Here is an 18,541-nt window from a genome sequence, read left to right as displayed (position 1 = left end):
GTCGCTACGCCCCTGCATCGTCATATGACATCAACTATGACCAATAAAGAAAGCTGCCCAAAGCCGAGCCTGGTGGGGAGGTGTGGTGGCAGTCCTTAGCTCCCGAGGGGCTACAAAGGAATACGTCATGACCAATTTACTATAAAACACTCTAAAATTCTAAATGGAATTTACTAGAAATACTAGTTCAACTATATCGTGATAATTAAAATTCGAAACTTTTAAGATTAAACTGTAATAGAAAAGAAACTAGATCTATAAATAAAAAAAGAAATGGCGACATCTTTTATATATTTTCAAAAAGTAAATGTCTCCACTTTCTTAACAAATACAAGAGTCCTGAATTACACCCAATCTTGAGATTTTAATCAAGCAAAGAGTTCTCATGTTAATCGTCAGATCGTCTGGTTAAAAAAAAAATAAAAAAAAAAATAACCAGAGCTTTCAAATCGATAGAAACAAGAAGCTGCAACTAAATGAATTTAAATTTCTACCCTTTAACTCCGTGTTTAGAGAGTTTGCTGGTTCCCTGTATAGTTCGCCAGACAGGCGACAGTGGAGATATCTCTATGGAAATGTATGAAAATTCAAGGTTTAACAACAATGACTAATGATTTTACATTTTAATTAAGCTAACGGTCTGTGTTAATTAAAATTTGAAAAAAAAAATCAATTTTGTTTCATTATTTTAAGTTTGGACATCATTCTTGCAGAAAATGAGGAAAATTGAACATCAATCAATGATGATTTAAATTAAAAACTTCAGTACAGTGGGAATATAATATGTGCATCTTTCTACTTGGATACATGTCTCTTCGACAGTGCCAGATAATAATAGTCACTGACAATGACACAATGTTAAAACTATGACAATGTCGCTAACTATGACATTGTCATATGTCACTGACAAGCAGTAAAGACTATGAAAAAGTCACTGACAATGACAAGCTGTTAAAACTATGACAATGTCACTGACAACCAGCTACTTAACCTATGTACGCACTACTCAGTGGTTCTCACATCGTCTGTTCTTAGTGGTACCGGAAGTCAGACTTACTTAACCGCGAACAACTTGCGCCCCAACTATCCTGCGCATGCAACTACACGGGCAGGCGTGACTCACGCCATTACATGTCAGACTCACGCGCTGCCCTCGTCATCAATCTCAGCCTTCACCCCCACCTCGCTCCCACCCCCCTCCCCACCCCCCTCTCAAGTCTTCCATTATTAGCTGGCAACATTGGGCTGACATTAAAGGTTTACAGAAATCCACTCGCTGACTTGAACCAAATACAACAGGATAAATTGCTTTTACTTGGGGTAAATTGTTTTCGTCGTTTGCCGTAGGAGTTGTGTACCTTTATCTCGACAAGGGGAGATAAAATGGTGACTGTCTAGTGTAGGTTTAAATCGTTAATTGTATCAACATTTCCATATTACCATTCAAGTATCACAATTCAGGTATAGCTAATTCAAGAATTACAATTCACATCTCACTAAATCGTCGAGCACTAATATAACTATCCTTAATACAATTATCCTTGATTTTGATTTCACTAATTGAAGAAATAACGTTCGTATCACTAAATGAAGTATCACTACTGCTATGTCACCAGTCAAGTGTCACTAAATGAAGTATCACTACTGCTATGTCACCAGTCAAGTGTCACTAAATGAAGTATCACAAGTCAAGTATCACTACTGCTATGTCACCAGTCAAGTGTCACCATACATGAAATACTAAATACAGTCTAGATTTGAACATAGACAAACTGCATGTTTTGTGAGGATGAATCCACTTCACCACATATAGTACCATTAACCGTCCCTTCCATTTTAGTGATCTAGCGGCGTCTACACTCTACGGAATGTCAACAGCCGTATCACAAATGCTTTTACAAACACATACAAAGACTTATGATCAGACACATACGGTCAAAGACATACGGTCAGAAAAACACATACTCTCAGACAAACACACGTGATCAGACAAAGACAAAAAAACCAGACAGACAGACAAACAGACAATAATTCCATTTCCACATCTAAACACTTCCTGTGATGATCAGCGCCGATAACTCCAGCATAAAGCCGGACCCATGAGATCAAATATCGACGATTGATCCGTCCAATATTTGCTCGTCTTATCTCTGACATCCCTCGGCATGGCCTCCATGTTTGATTGTGGCTATAAATAGCACAGAAGCCAAAGCTTCCAATGATTTCACTAACATATCTGGGCTAAGGAATGGGTAGAGACGTAATGGGCACATAGCGAGAAATGGATTCTGGGATAGGAGCTTTGAGTATGATCAGATTTTGTGAATACTAAATATTGAATCTCGTAATTAAAGGCACTTGGTGTCGCATGGTTATTGGGGAATTTATGTTTTTGTGGTTCTATTATCAATTTAAGTTCAATAAAATCCTGGTAGTTCATTAGCGTAATTAGTAGAGTTAAGATAATGTAAAATGTTGTTAAAGTAGTCTTAATATATTGTTGATATAGTGTTGAGAGTTAAGACAGTGTTAGTGTGCGAAGGTTATATACAAAACGAAAATAAAGGTGCATACGTTGTTCGAGTCAAATTAAACTTCGATTGGAGGAAAAGTTTTGCTTTGTTTGATTGAGTAAATATTTTTAGTTAAATCGAGGGCCACTGCCAAGTTGTATGGGTACCACTGTCATTTTTATGGGGACCATTGTCAGTTTTATGGGGACCACTGCCACTTTAATAGAGACCACTTTCATTTTTATAGGGACCACTGTCATTTTTATGGGGACCACTGCCACTTTAATAGAGACCACAGCAGTGGCGTAGCGACCCCTCCGGGCGCCCGGGGACAAACTTTCAATTTGGCGCCCCCCCCCTATATTTTTTAATATTTATAATTCAAAATAGCAGCTAAAATGAGCTTATTTTGGCGCCCCTAGGGTCGGCGCCCGGGGACATATGTACCCCCCCGCCCCCCGTTGCTACGCCTCTGGAGTCATCTTTATAGGGACCACTGACCGTTTGATGGGGACCACTGCACTTTAATGGAGACCACTGTCAGTTTTATGGGGACCACTGTCACCTTTATGTGTACCACTGCCACTTTAATGGAGACCACTGTCATTTTATGGGGACCACTGTCAGGTTTTATATGGAACACTGTCAGTTATGTGGGTACCACTATCATTTTAATGGAGACCACTGTCAGCTTTACGGGGACCACTGTCAGACATATGAGAAATAAAAGAATCGTGAAAAAGATGAGAACCGCTGATAGTACCGAGTACCGTGTATAATATAGATTCTGTGCACTGTTTACTATCTCTAGATGTCACGTGAGAACACAGCCCGGGGCTGCTCTGCTTCATTGAGTTGTTCAAGTAATAACAGTAGATCATCATCTTGGGGGGGGGGGGGGGGGGGGAAGTGGGGGGGAAAGTGGGGGCTTGTCCCCGGGGGGGGGGGGAGGCGCTGTCAGCCCGGTCTAACAGGTAAATTAAGATGCGTCTACAGCAGGTAAAATATTAGTCGAAGGAAGAAAGTCGATAAAATATCGACCAAAAGATTACGATGTATTTAATGAAATGAACCTTTCAAGGTCGACTAGTTTTTACTGCTGTTTACTTGTAGAATTAATTTTTTTGAGGTTGTAGGCCTATGCTTGGGGTTGTTTTGTAGTGGTGTGATGTGGAGGGATAAATCCATTCAGTGGATAAGGTTAGGGGGTGATGTTGGTGTTGGTGGATACGGTTAGTGGGTGATGTTTGTGTTGGTGGATACGGTTAGTGGGTGATGTTTGTGTTGGTGGATACGGTTAGTGGGTGATGTTTGTGTTGGTGGATACGGTTAGTGGGTGATGTTGGTGTTGGTGGATACGGTTAGTGGGTGATGTTGGTGTTGGTGGATACGGTTAGTGGGTGATGTTGGTGTTGGTGGATACGGTTAGTGGGTGATGTTTGTGTTGGTGGATACGGTTAGTGGGTGATGTTTGTGTTGGTGGATACGGTTAGTGGGTGATGTTTGTGTTGGTGGATACGGTTAGTGGGTGATGTTGGTGTTGGTGGATACGGTTAGTGGGTGATGTTTGTGTTGGTGGATACGGTTAGTGGGTGATGTTTGTGTTGGTGGATACGGTTAGTGGGTGATGTTGGTGTTGGTGGATACGGTTAGTGGGTGATGTTGGTGTTGGTGGATACGGTTAGTGGGTGATGTTGGTGTTGGTGGATACGGTTAGTGGGTGATGTTGGTGTTGGTGGATACGGTTAGTGGGTGATGTTGGTGTTGGTGGATACGGTTAGTGGGTGATATCTGTATGCTCTGTTGAGACACTGCTAGTCTGAGTTTGGTAGTCTTTGGATGAGAGGTGTCACATTTGTTTTTAGTATAGTTAGGGCACAGCCTTTTATGGCGGAAAACAGAATAGCACGTTGATTGTGTCAGTAGTAAGGAGATGCAAATTGGGGTGAGGAGCTGTCAATTGGCAGGGGGGGGGGGGGTGGTCACTTCTGTGAGGGGCTGTCAATAACAGAAGTTGGCTAGATCGTTGCTGAGTCTCTTCAGTTTTATTGTGTACCCAACATCAGTCGGGTTAACGTGTGCTTGTTATCGCTTCATACGTGCGTATACAAAATGTAAGCTGTGCTTCACAACGGTGGGCTGGGGATCAAGTCCAGCGTCAACTTTGTGAACCTGCTCTTGCTTTATAACAAACAGCTCGCCATAATAAAGGGCGTTGCTATGGAAACATAGAAATGGCCACCTGATATAACAAAAAAGTGTCCAATAGTGTGAGACTGCGGTGTCGTATGTTAATACGAGACAACGTTAGACTGCGTTGGTATGACGTCACTGACACAGGACCAGTTAAAACACAGACCACACGAAGATGGCGAAGTTATAATTATAAAACCTAGTTAGTGCGATGTTCGACTCACCGGTACAGACATTTTTATAACCCTCGGTGAGATGTATTGATCTAGGGGATCGTGTATCATTCAAGTAATGGGTTTTTAAAAAATCAATATGTTATTTCTTCAATATTCTATTTTTTAATGTTCTAATTCTTCAAAATTCTAATTCTTCAATATTCTAATTCTTCAATATTCTATTTATTCAATATTCTTTTTTTTAATATTCTAATTCTTTAATATTCTAATTCTTCAATATTCTAATTCTTCAATATTCTAATTCTTCAATATTCTATTTCTTCAATATTCTAATTCTTCAATATTCTAATTCTTCAATATTCTAATTCTTCAATATTCTAATTCTTCAATATTCTAATTCTTCAATATTCTAATTCTTCAATATTCTAATTCTTCAATATTCTATTTTTTTAATATTCTAATTCTTTAATATTCTAATTCTTTAATATTCTAATTCTTCAATATTCTAATTCTTCAATATTGTATTCTTCAATATTCTATTTTTTAAAATATTTTAATTCTTCAATATTCTATTTTTAATATTCCATTTTATCTACATTTTATTATTTCAATATTCTATTTCGTCAATATTCTATTCCTTCAATATTTTATTTTGTTTCAATATCCTATTTTCTAAAGTTTCTTATATCGAATTCCAGTGTATTTAATGCTATTATTTGCTGAATAAAAAAATCAAACTAGCCTTCCATAAGTGGCTACCCAAAAAAATGAAGTTTCCTTGCTCAGAATTTATTAGTTTTGCGAGAAATATTTAAAAGAAATAAAATCAATTAGCAGCATGAAATCGTGCACGGAGTATAGAATAGAAGTTTTCATAGCGAGGCGTGTGGCTTACATTATGCGAAATACAATGATCTCATCGATTTTAGTTTAAACTTCTTCAAGTGAAATTTAATAGCACAGATGTTGAGTTATAACCTTGGATATGGTAAGTTTAAATATAGAAGTGCTTTTATTTTCTAGTTTGGTGATAGTCTTTATGTGTGTGTTGATAGGGTGCGGTGGTGAGGGAAATAGGGGAGGGGGAATCAAACATTACTGAGTAGTGAGAACGTATAAAAGGGAGGGTGGGGGTGTAATATCATAAACACACCTCAGACACTATATATATTGGGGGTGGGGTGTAACAACTCAGACACTATAAACTAAGCATTTATTTGTAAATTGAGTGTGTAACCAAGTACTAATTAGACATTTATTGAAATCAGCATTTATATTTGCAAGTGGGTTCGTTAGCGGAGTAGCAAGTAAAATCAAGCAGGAAACTAATTCAGTACAGTAGATTTTCATGCCTTGTATAAGAATTCACAATTGCCAAATATAAAACATGTTGCAAGACCTTGTTGGTGTCTCAACAAAAAATATTGCAATAGTTAGCGAAAACAAGAAGAAATTCAGCACAATTTTTTTTCAATAGTCGCGACCCACCACAAAGGCCTATTGGGACCGGAACTATTTTATTATCGACTAGACCGCTGTATCACTCCGCCTCACCCTTGACCTTCAGTACTGCAGGTTCCGGCACCAAGAGAGTACCTGAGAAAACAAACGAGGAAATGCCAGGTCCAGGTGGGGGAGCCCCCCCCACCCCACCCCCCAGGTACCTGTCGCCATTTTTTTTCCACTGAACCGTTTTTGTTATCGTTGGCCCAGATGTCTACTCGTGTTCACAGTTTATACTAGCTGAATTCCACGGCTCTGTCCGAGTATGTGCTCCGATGTTTGATGTGTTGATGTCTTTATTGTAGACAAGTTAACACATCATATGATACATATACTAAGCATAAGTTATAAGGATTTATACTTGAAAGTATACAAATTTAGATGGGCATTTAAAAAAAAAAAACAAACAACCCCGCATTTCCTACATTAATTGAAAGTGCAAATGAGCGTCGCTTAAGAGAAATGAAAGCAGGCAGCTTGTTAGTGTCTTATCGAAGTTTGGGATAGAGGTTAGGGTCAGGTTTAGACTACAAGCTTTAGTGCGTTAAGACTTGGCTCGAGTCAGTAGCATGTCCCTGAGCCCACCCAGCTCTACTGGGTACCTGACTCACGTTAGGGAAAGTAAAGGCGTCTGGCTATAGTGTTAACCATATTATACCTTGAGATGCCTTGGCCACAGAAACAGGTGTACTCTACTTCACCTGACCAATGGAGCGCCAGGTTCTATGGGGTAGCTTTAAAAGCTGAAGTGGCAATATTTGGGTAACGGTACAGGTTAAAACATTTTCGACGTGGCTGTCGGCGAACATAGAGGGGCAAAAAAAACTATTTTTTTTTGGCCAAAGTTCTGAAGTTTTGGCCAGTTCTGAAGTTTTGGCCAACGTTCTGAAGTTTTGGCCAAAGTTCTGAAGTTTTGGCCAACGTTCTGAAGTTTTGGCCATAGTTCTGAAGTTTTGGCCATATCACCACGCGTGCATGTAGGCTATAAATAGATTGTTTACATCCCCACGTGACTGTGTTATGGATTCATCACTTAGCAGCCAAACTGGCAAGCTAGTTGAACAGTTTTGACCCATACTGCAACAAATGATCTGGCAACAGATGTGCTGTCTCAGACCTTTCAACATTTTCAAGCGGCCATAAAACCAGCAGGTAACCACAACAAAGTGTTTCCCGCGCACTCTACGGGCTGCGCTTTTTGCGCCGGACGCTACGAAAACTTTCAACACATGCTCGTCATCTGTGCTAAATTTCTTCAAGTAAAAAAAAAACTTAATTTCCTTTTAATTACGCGTGGCCTTAATTAGTAAAGTTTAATTACTTAAATATTATGTTTACATTAGAGTTTATTTTTTTCATATCCAAATTCTTAAATAATTAATTAGAGATGAAGTTACAAATGAAGTATTGCGTAAACTAATGGACCTTTTTACTTTCTACTTCCTGAAAAATAATTCGACCATTTCCTGGCTTCGAAGCGAGACAACCCACATTCATTAAATCTCCCAGGGGCGGGTAATCCAGACGAATTGGGTGACCAGAGAGAAACCAATATGCTCTCAGCCCCCTTTGGGAATTTTCTTTTCGAGTTTAATCAGGAGAGTCCACAGGAAGTTGGGGGGGGGGGGGGTGTAGGCGTTGGGTTGCTTATATGTAATGGTCAGATAATTTACAGATAAAGATGTATTTGTTACATTCAAGATGACGATTTTTAAAGAAAACCACACTAAAAGATGTGTTTACATTCAAGATAAAGATGGCTCTCACATGGGAGTTGTGTTTATTTACGTGAATTGGCTACAAAATTATGTGTTTTCTTATCTATAAAACAAGATGTTGTTGAAAATAAATTACTGTAAAATTGTATGGGCCATAAACATATGTTACATGTTAAATATGTAACGGTTGTTTGCCTCGGATATGACGAGAGCAGTAGAACAAAAACTATTTAATTGCCTAAAAAATGGTTATAATTAAAACCATTTAGTTTTGAAAATTAATGCATCAAAGGGGTGTTGTAGAAATATTTAAATAGGATTTAACATTGTACAGAAGGTTTGTGTTTGCCTGTTGCTAGTTCAGACCTTTTTGGTGTAAAAAGGGTTAATGTTAATGAGGGGCCGGATTTTTTAAAAGCTGACTGCCGAAGGTTGTGGCTTTGTAGACAAGGAGCGCTGCGGTGTTAAGTCGTGCATGTGAGATGTGCGCTGTCTAGACAATCAGTGCCGGTATGTGCTGTCTAGACAGAGGCTACTGTTAGGTGTAGACTAGACAGAGGCTACTGCTAGATGTAGTCTAGACAGAGGCTACTGCTAGATGTAGTCTAGACAGAGGCTACTGCTAGATGTAGACTAGACAGAGACTACTGCTAGATGTAGTCTAGACAGAGGCTACTGCTAGATGTAGTCTAGACAGAGGCTACTGCTAGATGTAGACTAGACAGAGACTACTGCTAGATGTAGTCTAGACAGAGGTTACTGCTAGGAGTATAGACAGAGACTGCTGCTAGGTGTAGTCTAGACATAGACTATGTTGTGTCTAGTCGGAGACTGCAACTAAGTTTCTAGTCGGAGACTGCAACTAAGTTTCTAGTCGGAGACTGCAACTAAGTGTCTAGTCGGAGACTGCAACTATGTGTCTAGTCGGAGACTGCAACTAGGTGTGTCGACTGAGGATACAGCGAGTGCTGTCAATTAGACCCTAGATGTGTATACAAAGATCGATGCCCCAGTCATGTGACCTTGAGAGAACGTGATCGCAATTCGACCGTGACATTTAGATGGAGTAAAACGAGCCAAACACCTCAAATCTCGGCCTGTATCACGTGCTGGTGGTGGCTTTGTACAGCGGGAGGGGACTGTTAGGGTAGAGATGTCTGTGTGTGTGTGGGGGGGGGGGTGGGTGGGGGGGTGTGTGTAGGTGGGTAGGTGTGTGTGTGTGGGTGGGTGTGTAGAGCTCGCTTTGAAGAAAGAAAGTTTAGAATGTTGTTGGTGTTTGTACATTAAAGGAGAAATATGTGTGATTTTAAGGTACATGTGTGGTAATAGAGGAGTGTGAGGGGGTGTGAGGGGATGTGAGGGGGTGTAGACAGGTAGCGGGATAAAAGGAGAGCTGGTGTGTGTGTATGTGTGCACATGACTGTGTCTGTGTGTAAGGGGGGGGGGGGACGAGATTCTGTCTCTTTGTATGTGTGGACATGATGACTATGTGTTTGTGATGTCTGTATGTGTATATATGATGTCTGTGTGTGTGTGTGAAGATAGTTATGTGTGTGTGTGAGAGAGACTGTGTGTGATGATGTCTGTGTGTGTAGATGTCTGTGTGTGTAGATGTCTGTGTTTGTAGATGTATGTGTGTGTGTGTAGATGACTGTGTGTGTATGTAGATGTTTGTGTGTGTGTGTAGATGTCTGTGTGTGTATGTAGATGTCTGTGTGTGTATGTAGATGTCTGTGTGTAAGATGTCTGTGTCTGTGTGTATATATCTGTGTACATATGTGTGTAGATATCTGTGTATGTGTGTGTATATGTCTGTGTGTGTGTCTGTGTGTATATGTCTGCGTGTGTGTCTGTGTGTGTGTGCCTGTGTGTGGTCCACCTGCAAATTGTTTCCCCAATGTTTAGCGGGGACCGGATCATCAAGGGAAGGAACTCCTCCTCTCCACCCCACATATTTTACCGTTTGGTATTCAGCATTTACTGTTATGAATATTTTTCTTTCATTTTCATTTTTTTTTTTAAATTTGTTTTTGAAGATTTTATTCAAGCAACATGAAAATAAATGTAATTTTAATTGCCTCGTTGTGTATCTTGAATTAATTAAACTTTCGAAAAAAATAAAAGAAAGGCTTCAGTTTGAATCATCTCTTATCTAGGCTAACTTCAAACACTTGAAGTACAATTATCCTTTAGTCACCAGTATTTTGACTATGTGAGTAACCCAGAGGCGTAGCGATGGCGGGGGCATATTTCCCCGGGCGCCGACCTTAGGGGGCGCCAAAATGGGTTGGAAAATCTAATCGAAAGATTGAGGAGGGGGGGAGGGTGCAAATCGAAAGTTTGAGGGGGGGGGGTGCAAATCGAAAGTTTGTCCCCGGGAAGGGTCGCTACGCCTCTGGAGTAGCCACTCATGTTATCGCCACGTGCACCCATACAAATTACTCACATGACAAATGTTATTGTTTACTTGTTTTGTTATTCATGGATGTTGGTTGTCGCTGGTATATAGCTACGCGTTTGATTAACGACTGCACAGATTTGATGTATTTTAGCTTTGGCAAAAATACGACTATGGCAGTTGGACAATTAATGATGTTTGTTAATTACACGTCTAGACTGTCAAGGGTGTTGCCAACTTGATGAGTGGACTATGAGAGGGTGGTAGTAGATGTGTATAAAATATTTTGAGTTAAAAAAATTGGTTTGATTAATGTGGGTGAGGTAATACAAATCTGGTATTAGCATGGGGCTTGTAAGGAGGGCAGTATTATGTAAACTGGGTTATGAGAGTAAATGGTAGGGGGGGGGGGGGGGTTAAACACGACTGTTCCTTTGTCATGTATTTTATTCTAGGCATCAATACGATATTTAGTAAAGGACGCATTCGTGATTTTTTTTTTTTCGACTTCAGTGGTGTGTTTTAGACAAAGTTCACGAGCGAATATTTGAATCATAACCCTTGTAACCAATATTTAACTTAATGAATTCATTAATTTTCGATAAGTTGAGGAGGGGAAGGGGGAGGGGAGGGGTTGGTGCTTCAAGTGCATGTTTATTTTAAAAGTGTTATTTTAAAATTATTCTATGCTTAAGCTAAAGAATAATCCAGTTTTAAACTTTGAAAACCTTCAACAATAATACAGCGAATAAAAAAACGCCTAATCGATATCGATATTTAGACAGATTATACAGCTAAAAGGATTAAAGAAAAGTTTTAAGGGCCGGGGAAGGGGTGGAGTAGTAAGTCGATTTTCAGTTTGAAATACTTCTATGTTAGAGCAAACGACGGATTAGGGCGGGTTTAGAAATCACGGAGCAGACGACATGTGCGCGCACTGGATTCTGGGAGTTGACGGCCGGCACGTGACGATGGCAGGAAATGGATGGCCGGTGTTTAGGTAGGTGTTGGTGAATGTCAAGGGTAAGATTGATGGGGGTCAAAGTTCAGGGCGCCTTGCTTAGGTGTAATTAGTGTTGTTGTTGTGATAAATGAATGTTGCTGCAGAGGCGTAGCGACCCTTCCCGGCGCCCGGGGACAAACTTTCAATTAGGCGCCCCCCTCGGGAGTAAATTTTCAATTCGCACCCCCCCCCCCCCTCAAACTGCAAAAATACAGCTAAATGACATTTTAATTTGTTTTTACAACCCATTTTGGCGCCCTCTAAGGTCGGCTCCCGGGGACATATGTTCCCACCTGCCCCCTCCCCCCCCCCATCGCTACGCCTCTGTGTTGCTGTAATGGTGTGTGTAAAGTCTGCTTGGAGAATTTGAGTTAGTGAGTGTCGTGATGTGAAGCCTACATGATAATGTAAGCCTTGCGAGGGTATACACAACAAAGTATACTTAGTTAAATGGTACATTTCTATAAAAAGAAAAGTATTAATTTATATGAAAAACAAAACACTTATTTTCTGCTTACATGTTGAATATATAATAAAGATATTTTCTTAAAGAAGAAATATTAAATCAACATTCCAATGTTGGCTGGAAGGGACAGTAACGTTTTGTTAACAATGTCTCTAGTGAAAACTAGTTGTGGTTAAATAAAGTTTAGGGTTTTAAATTTGCTGATGGGATGAATTAACCCTTGCTAATACATTTGTTTACAGTTTGGCGACCTCTGACGATTTCAGCGTGATGAAACACTGAGGTCAACTTAGGTCAACATGTCGACTTTGTTGACACGACAGATCTACCAATATTTGTTCTGTTGACGATTTCTGTTGACGATTTCTGTTGACGATTTCTCGCTACCAATTGATTGAAACACGTCAACAAACTTTTATATGAGTGCTAAAATTGACTACATTTTTTAAAATAGAAAATAATTGAAGTGGAGATAAGCACAAAAGTAAATAGAGAAGGTAACAAAAACATAAATTTAGCTGTTAATAAAAAATATTTACAAGTTAATTACATTTTAATTTCTTATCCATTTAGACATAAATGTATGAGGTGTTATTTGAAACAGAAGAAGTATAGTAAGCTAGTGGCAATATTTATTTCTTAAGTATACATTTTCCCCAAACTATTAGGAAAGCAGTATGGTTAAGCCTTAATAGATGTAGATCCACAACTCAACTTACTGTTGGAGGTTTAACTTTCTTTGAAGTTTTTTGTATTAAATATCTTTATGACACTATATGTAAGTAAACCGTCCAAAACGAATGAAAGTAGGCTACATGTAAGAAAGAAGTATTACTAGTGTAAATCTGTATCAGTCCTCAGAAGCCGATGAATGAAACTATAATATTAAAGTGAACATGCAAGACAAACTGACGCTGTAAATTACATGTCTGAGGCAAAGAAAAAACTATAGTACAAGATCTGCGGGGTTGAAATGACCCACCACCATCGTCCTTCGGGGTTACGTCCAGTTTGTTATCTCGCATTGTCCGAAAACTTTATACAGAAAAAGCTAAGCGAAGATTTGGGATTCACTTACAAATTTTTGGGTTCTCTAACAATTGGTAGACCCAAGTCAAAACTCGAATAGCTTTTACCAGCTAGAGGCTGTACGGCTCTACCACTCGGCCACATCAATACACCAATGTCCAGTAACGAACATGATGGTCATGTATTTTTTTAAACCAAGGATTGGCTCTATACTAGAAAACTGGTTTTGGAGAAATATGGCTCAATAGGACCTATAGTCAAATATTTTGGTTAAATATGGCTCTTTAGGGCCTATCAAACCAACATTTTGGATGAAATATGGCTCTATATGTAATATGGCTCAACATTTTAGATCAAATATGGCTCTATTTGGCTCAATAGACCAACATATTAGATCATAGCTTTTTATGGCTCACTAGACCAAGATTTTAGATCAAATATGGCTCTGTATGGCTCAATAGACCAAGATTTTAGATCAAATATCGCTCTGTATGGCTCAATACACCAACATTTTAGATCAAATATGGCTCTATATGGCTCAATACACCAACATATTAGATCAAATATGGCTCTATATGGCTCACTAGACCAACATATTAGATCAAATATGGCTCTATATGGCTCACTAGACCAACATATTAGATCAAATATGGCTCTATATGTAATATGACTCAACATTTTAGATCAAATATGGCTCTATATGGCTCAACAGACCAACATTTTAGATCAAATATGGCTCTATATGTAATATGGCTCAATAGATCAACATATTAGATCAAATATGGCTCTATACGGCTCACTAGATCAACATATTAGATCAAGTATGGCTCTATACGGCTCACTAGACCAACATTTAGATCAAATATGTCTCTATATGGCTCAATAGACCAACATTTTACATGAAGCTTGTGACACAACTAAACCTACGTAATTAAAGGACCAAGTGCTAATACTGGTCTATCGAGCTAAAGGATTAGAACTAAACTACAGTGCGAAGGAGTTTAAGAGGCGAGGCGGAGAGCTTAGCACTTGGGACTAATGCAGAGTTTACGAGAGCTTAGCTGGTCAGAGCTTAAGGGATTCAGCCTCCAGGAACCGTGTTCTCTATCGGCTGTTTGTCTTAGCTGTTTGTCTTAGCTGTTTGTCTTAGCTGTTTGTCTTAGCTGTTTGTCTTAGCTGTTTGTCTTAGCTGTTTGTCTTAGCTGTTTGTCTTAGCTGTTTGTCTTAGCTGTCTGTCTTAGCTGTTTGTCTTAGCTCTTTGTCTTAGCTGTCGTCTTAGCTGTTTGTCTTAGCTCTTTGTCTTAGCTGTTTGTCTTAGCTGTTTGTCTTAGCTGTTTGTCTTAGCTGTTTGTCTTAGCTGTCTGTCTTAGCTGTTTGTCTTAGCCGTTTGTCTTAGCTGTTTGTCTTAGCTGTTTGTCTTAGCTGTTTGTCTTAGCTGTTTGTCTTAGCTGTCTGTCTTAGCTGTTTGTCTAAGCTGTTTGTCTTAGCTCTTTGTCTTAGCTCTTTGTCTTAGCTCTTTGTCTTAGCTGTTTGTTTTAGCTGTTTGTCTTAGCTGTTTGTCTTAGCTGTTTGTTTTCTATATAGAGCTAGCCTGAAGCCTAGGTCTTGTCAAAATTTGATCCAGCTTCTATCTAGATCTAGGTGTCAAGGCTGGTTAAGTCGATCGTGCGTCAGACTCGCGTCATACAAGTAACATTTTAGGAGAACTAAAATGGAGAGAGCCTAACGTGATGTTGTTTAGGGACCGTCTTAATGTTACTTGTCATTGACGGCAACTGAGAATTTGTTTACAAAGTGCACTTTTAAGACCATCATCATATTTTTTCATTCGTGCCCAAGACACATGAGGGCAGAAGAAGTAGAGTTTATCTGTTTCAGAGACTTCTATATGAAAGGATAGAATGTTCATCCGCCTTTGTTTTTCCTAACGTGAGTTAGGTACCCATCTTAGATAGGTGGACTATTCGAACTCCAGACTTTCAGGTTAGCAGTCTAGCGCTCTACCGCTAGGTAACACAGCCCCACACTTTTAAGATCATCTTAATTTTTATCTCAGACCCTCGACCACACCCCACAGCATTAACCTGCCAAGAGTACACCAAAGCCCCCCCCCCCCCCCCAATGATAATTTACCTATGTTCCTACCCCCACTCAAGACCTACAACCACCCATTTACATTATAAAACCATACTACACATCGGTAGCTAACACCCTACCACCTCCTACCCCACCCCTTTACATTACAACAACCATTCGACACATCACCAACTACCCCCTACCACTACAACAGCCAACATCACCCCCCCCCTCCTACAACCAAGCAACACATCCCTACCCCCCCCCCCCCCGTGCCATCCGTCAAACTTGACCTGATTTGAACACCGACAAAAAAAAAACGTGCAGCATTCCTCACCTGCCGCCTCCCCCCCCCCTCCCTGCCTATCTTACTCTCCCATCTCACACAGTGCATGCCGGGTAAATACATCACAGCTGCAGGCTTCACAACATCCCCACCTCTCATTTTCCTCCCATTTTCTTTCTTTCTCTCCATCTTCTCTCTCTATATCTCACTCTCTCAGTCCCTAATCTATTGTTCATGACTTTTTTAAAGCTCAAAATTCATTCAGGGTATCTTTAAGTAGTCGTTGTGGTGTGCTGTTGTTTGTTGTTGGATGGTGTTGGTGTTGGTGGAGTGGTAGGATGCTGCTGGTCTGAGGACGATGTTGTTGTAGTTGGATGATAATAGTGTTGGTGGAGTGGTAGGATGCTGCTGGTCTGAGGACGATGTTGTTGTAGTTGGATGATAATAGTGTTGGTGGAGTGGTAGGATGCTGCTGGTCTGAGGACGATGTGGTGATGCTGCTGTTGTTGTTGGATGGTGATGGTGTTGGTGGAGTGGTAGGATGCTGCTGGTCGGAGAGCGATGTGGTAGTGTTGGTGTTGTTGTTGTTGGATGGTGAGGGTGGTGATGGAGTGGTAGGATGCTGCTGGTCTGATGACGATGTTGTGTTGTTGTAGTTGGATGGTGATGGTGGTGATGGAGTGGTAGGATGCTGCTGATCTGAGGACGATGTGGTGATGCTGCTGTTGTTGTTGGATGATGATGTGCCCATAATGGAAAGACAGTGTGATGGATACCTATTTAACCAGCTATTATTATTTAACATATAGCTATTTAACCTATTGTTATTTAACCTATTGTTATTTAACCTATTGTTATTTAACCTATAGTTTGAATTTAGTTGTCGACATGTAGTTTAAGTGCGGCTTATAAATATTCAAAAAATAGATCGATTGCACTGTGTTGCCATCGATCTAAACATATGCTTAATTTCTTTCCTCAATAAATGTCTGTTCTAATAATCAAATTTGTGAGTATTCTGACCCTAACCCCTATAAAGCTTGACCCTTGATAATCAAAACCTCTGATTTCCCTAACCATAACCCCTAAAATCCTTTATTAATCTGACTATAACTTTAAACCTTTAAATATCTAAATAAGCTGAACCTATCCATTGCTGAACAAAATCTCAAATTACCCTCACCCCCAACCAAACAATCTAAATTTATAATTATTCTTAACCATAACCACTCATCCATATTTCTGATTATACCCTACCCTAAATGTGATAATATAAATTCCTGGTTAAAATTGTAACTCCTATTCTAGATTTCGTCTTACCCCTAACCTAAACCCCCCCAATAATCTACCTATCTGGTTACGCTGACCCTCACGCCGGATGAGCCAGCTTGCCGCTCGCGTGTAGCAATGACCCTGTATGGTGAGTACTTACATGACGTGAGTTTTGTAATCCAGCTGGACCGGCTATCGTATCCGGCTCTTTTTACCGGCTCTCTTTACCGGCTCAATTTACCGGCGTGCCTGTAGATAAGACAACAAAAGAACACTTGATAAACCTCCGATAGAAAACCTTCAAATAAAATTCCACGTTTTTTTTCTTCTCCCTGCGAACAAAATTTTTTCCCGAAAACTCACACACGCCGGTGGCGACACACACGAAATGACGCGCGTGGATCGATGTGTGAGTGAACGGGGAGCTCAATAGTTTCTGGGTTCTCTCCCCATCACAGAGTTAGCGCCCCTCCCCTCCCCCTCGTCTTGCACGCGCCTCGGGTCGGCTACACGCGGTGAGTCGCTCAAATTCTTTCTAATGGGATTGCATGTTCGTGAAAAAGTATGGTGCACGGTTTGGGTCAGGTTTGATAATTCTCATAAGCAAAAGCACTGTAGCATTTTTAAATAAACACGCGTTTTTTTTGTTTTAAAAATCAATATGGGTGTAAAAAACATTTTAAGAACATTTTAAATCGTCAAAGGAATAAATATTAGTACAAAGGTTGTAGTTAAAGTATTGAGTTTAGCAAAAGAAGACGCTAAGTTAAAACATTTTGTTATTTAGTTCTTATTTATATGATAAAAAAAATAAATAAAATGTTTTAAATTCCCACGGGGCAGATAAAGTGTGTTTCTGTGACCTCGGCATATGAGGGGATATTGTGGTCAGCCGCCTTTACTTTCCCTATTGTAACTCAGGGACATGCATCGACTGTAGCCATATAACTGAACTCGTGACTTTTGGGTTAGCAGTCTTAGGTTCTACCATTCGACCACGTCGTCCCTTATACAATAATAGGCCTGATTTATTATCAGAGTAAACATACTACTAACGCCAGTTTTTAAAAACAGGCCTTCAATAAAAAAAAATGGGATTGCGTGGCGTGGCCTAGCAGTAGAGCGCTAGATTACTAATCCAGAGTTCGAATCCGGGTTCAAGTCAGTAGACCGTCCCTGAGTCCACCCAGCTCTGTTGGGTACCTAACTTACGTTAGGGAAAGTAAAGGCGGCTTGGCATAGAGCTGACCACACTATCCCTTCATAAGCCAAGGTCACAGAAACCGGTCAACTCTACTTCACTTGACCGACAGGTTTGAAAAGGGGACTTTACTTCAATAGAAAGAATTCTCATCATTAATGAATATTTTGTATAAAGTATTTTCTTTTAATTTTATATTACAACTAAACTATTTAATAACATATGGTTAAAGGGCTATATGTGCTAATCATGTAACAAGCGTTAAAGTAACATCAGTTCTAAAATACGACAAGATACAAATTTCGGTTAATCCAAAAAATTATAAAACTTGATAAAACGGAGTCCCATACTAAGTTTGTAAAGAGTTTCAGCAGATATTTGATAAGATCGTACTAGAATAGTATGGTAACATTGAAGATTTTATTCCAGAAACAGATCAACTGTGACTCATGACCTTAACTAATATCATATATACAAAAATATATATATATATACAATATATATATATATATATATATATATATATATATATATATATATATATATATATATATATATATATATATATATATATATATATTGTTCAACAGATAAATATCTTGTCAGCTTGTCTTTTTTTCTCAAATATTTCTATCGGCGATTAAATCTAAGTTATTTTAATTTGAACACTTGGGCCTGAAACAATGCCTGACATCCGGGCTTCGTGT

At 39.5% G+C, this 18,541-nt stretch overlaps 2 protein-coding genes across 2 annotated transcripts in view; both read right to left on the bottom strand.

Annotated features, from left to right (window-relative positions):
* Positions 1–17,033, bottom strand: part of LOC131931733 (mucin-2) — a 34,906-nt gene extending 17,873 nt beyond the window's left edge. The window contains exon 1 of the mRNA XM_059288567.1: positions 16,794–17,033. The gene's annotated coding sequence lies outside the window, so the exon portion shown is untranslated. The remainder of the gene's footprint in view (positions 1–16,793) is intronic.
* LOC131931729 (variant surface antigen E-like) lies at positions 15,612–16,112 on the bottom strand. The gene has a single exon (XM_059288557.1). It carries the CDS (start codon positions 16,110–16,112, stop codon positions 15,612–15,614), a length of 501 nt encoding a protein of 166 aa, XP_059144540.1.
* Positions 17,034–18,541: the final 1,508 nt, after the last annotated feature.

The sequence above is a fragment of the Physella acuta genome, unplaced genomic scaffold (genome assembly GCF_028476545.2).
Source record: "Physella acuta isolate Inbredline_101_S28 unplaced genomic scaffold, ASM2847654v3 ptg002019l, whole genome shotgun sequence".
Classification (NCBI taxonomy): domain Eukaryota; kingdom Metazoa; phylum Mollusca; class Gastropoda; family Physidae; genus Physella; species Physella acuta.
Note: the sequence above shows the minus strand (reverse complement) of the source record. Positions and strands in the feature narration are given on the sequence as shown.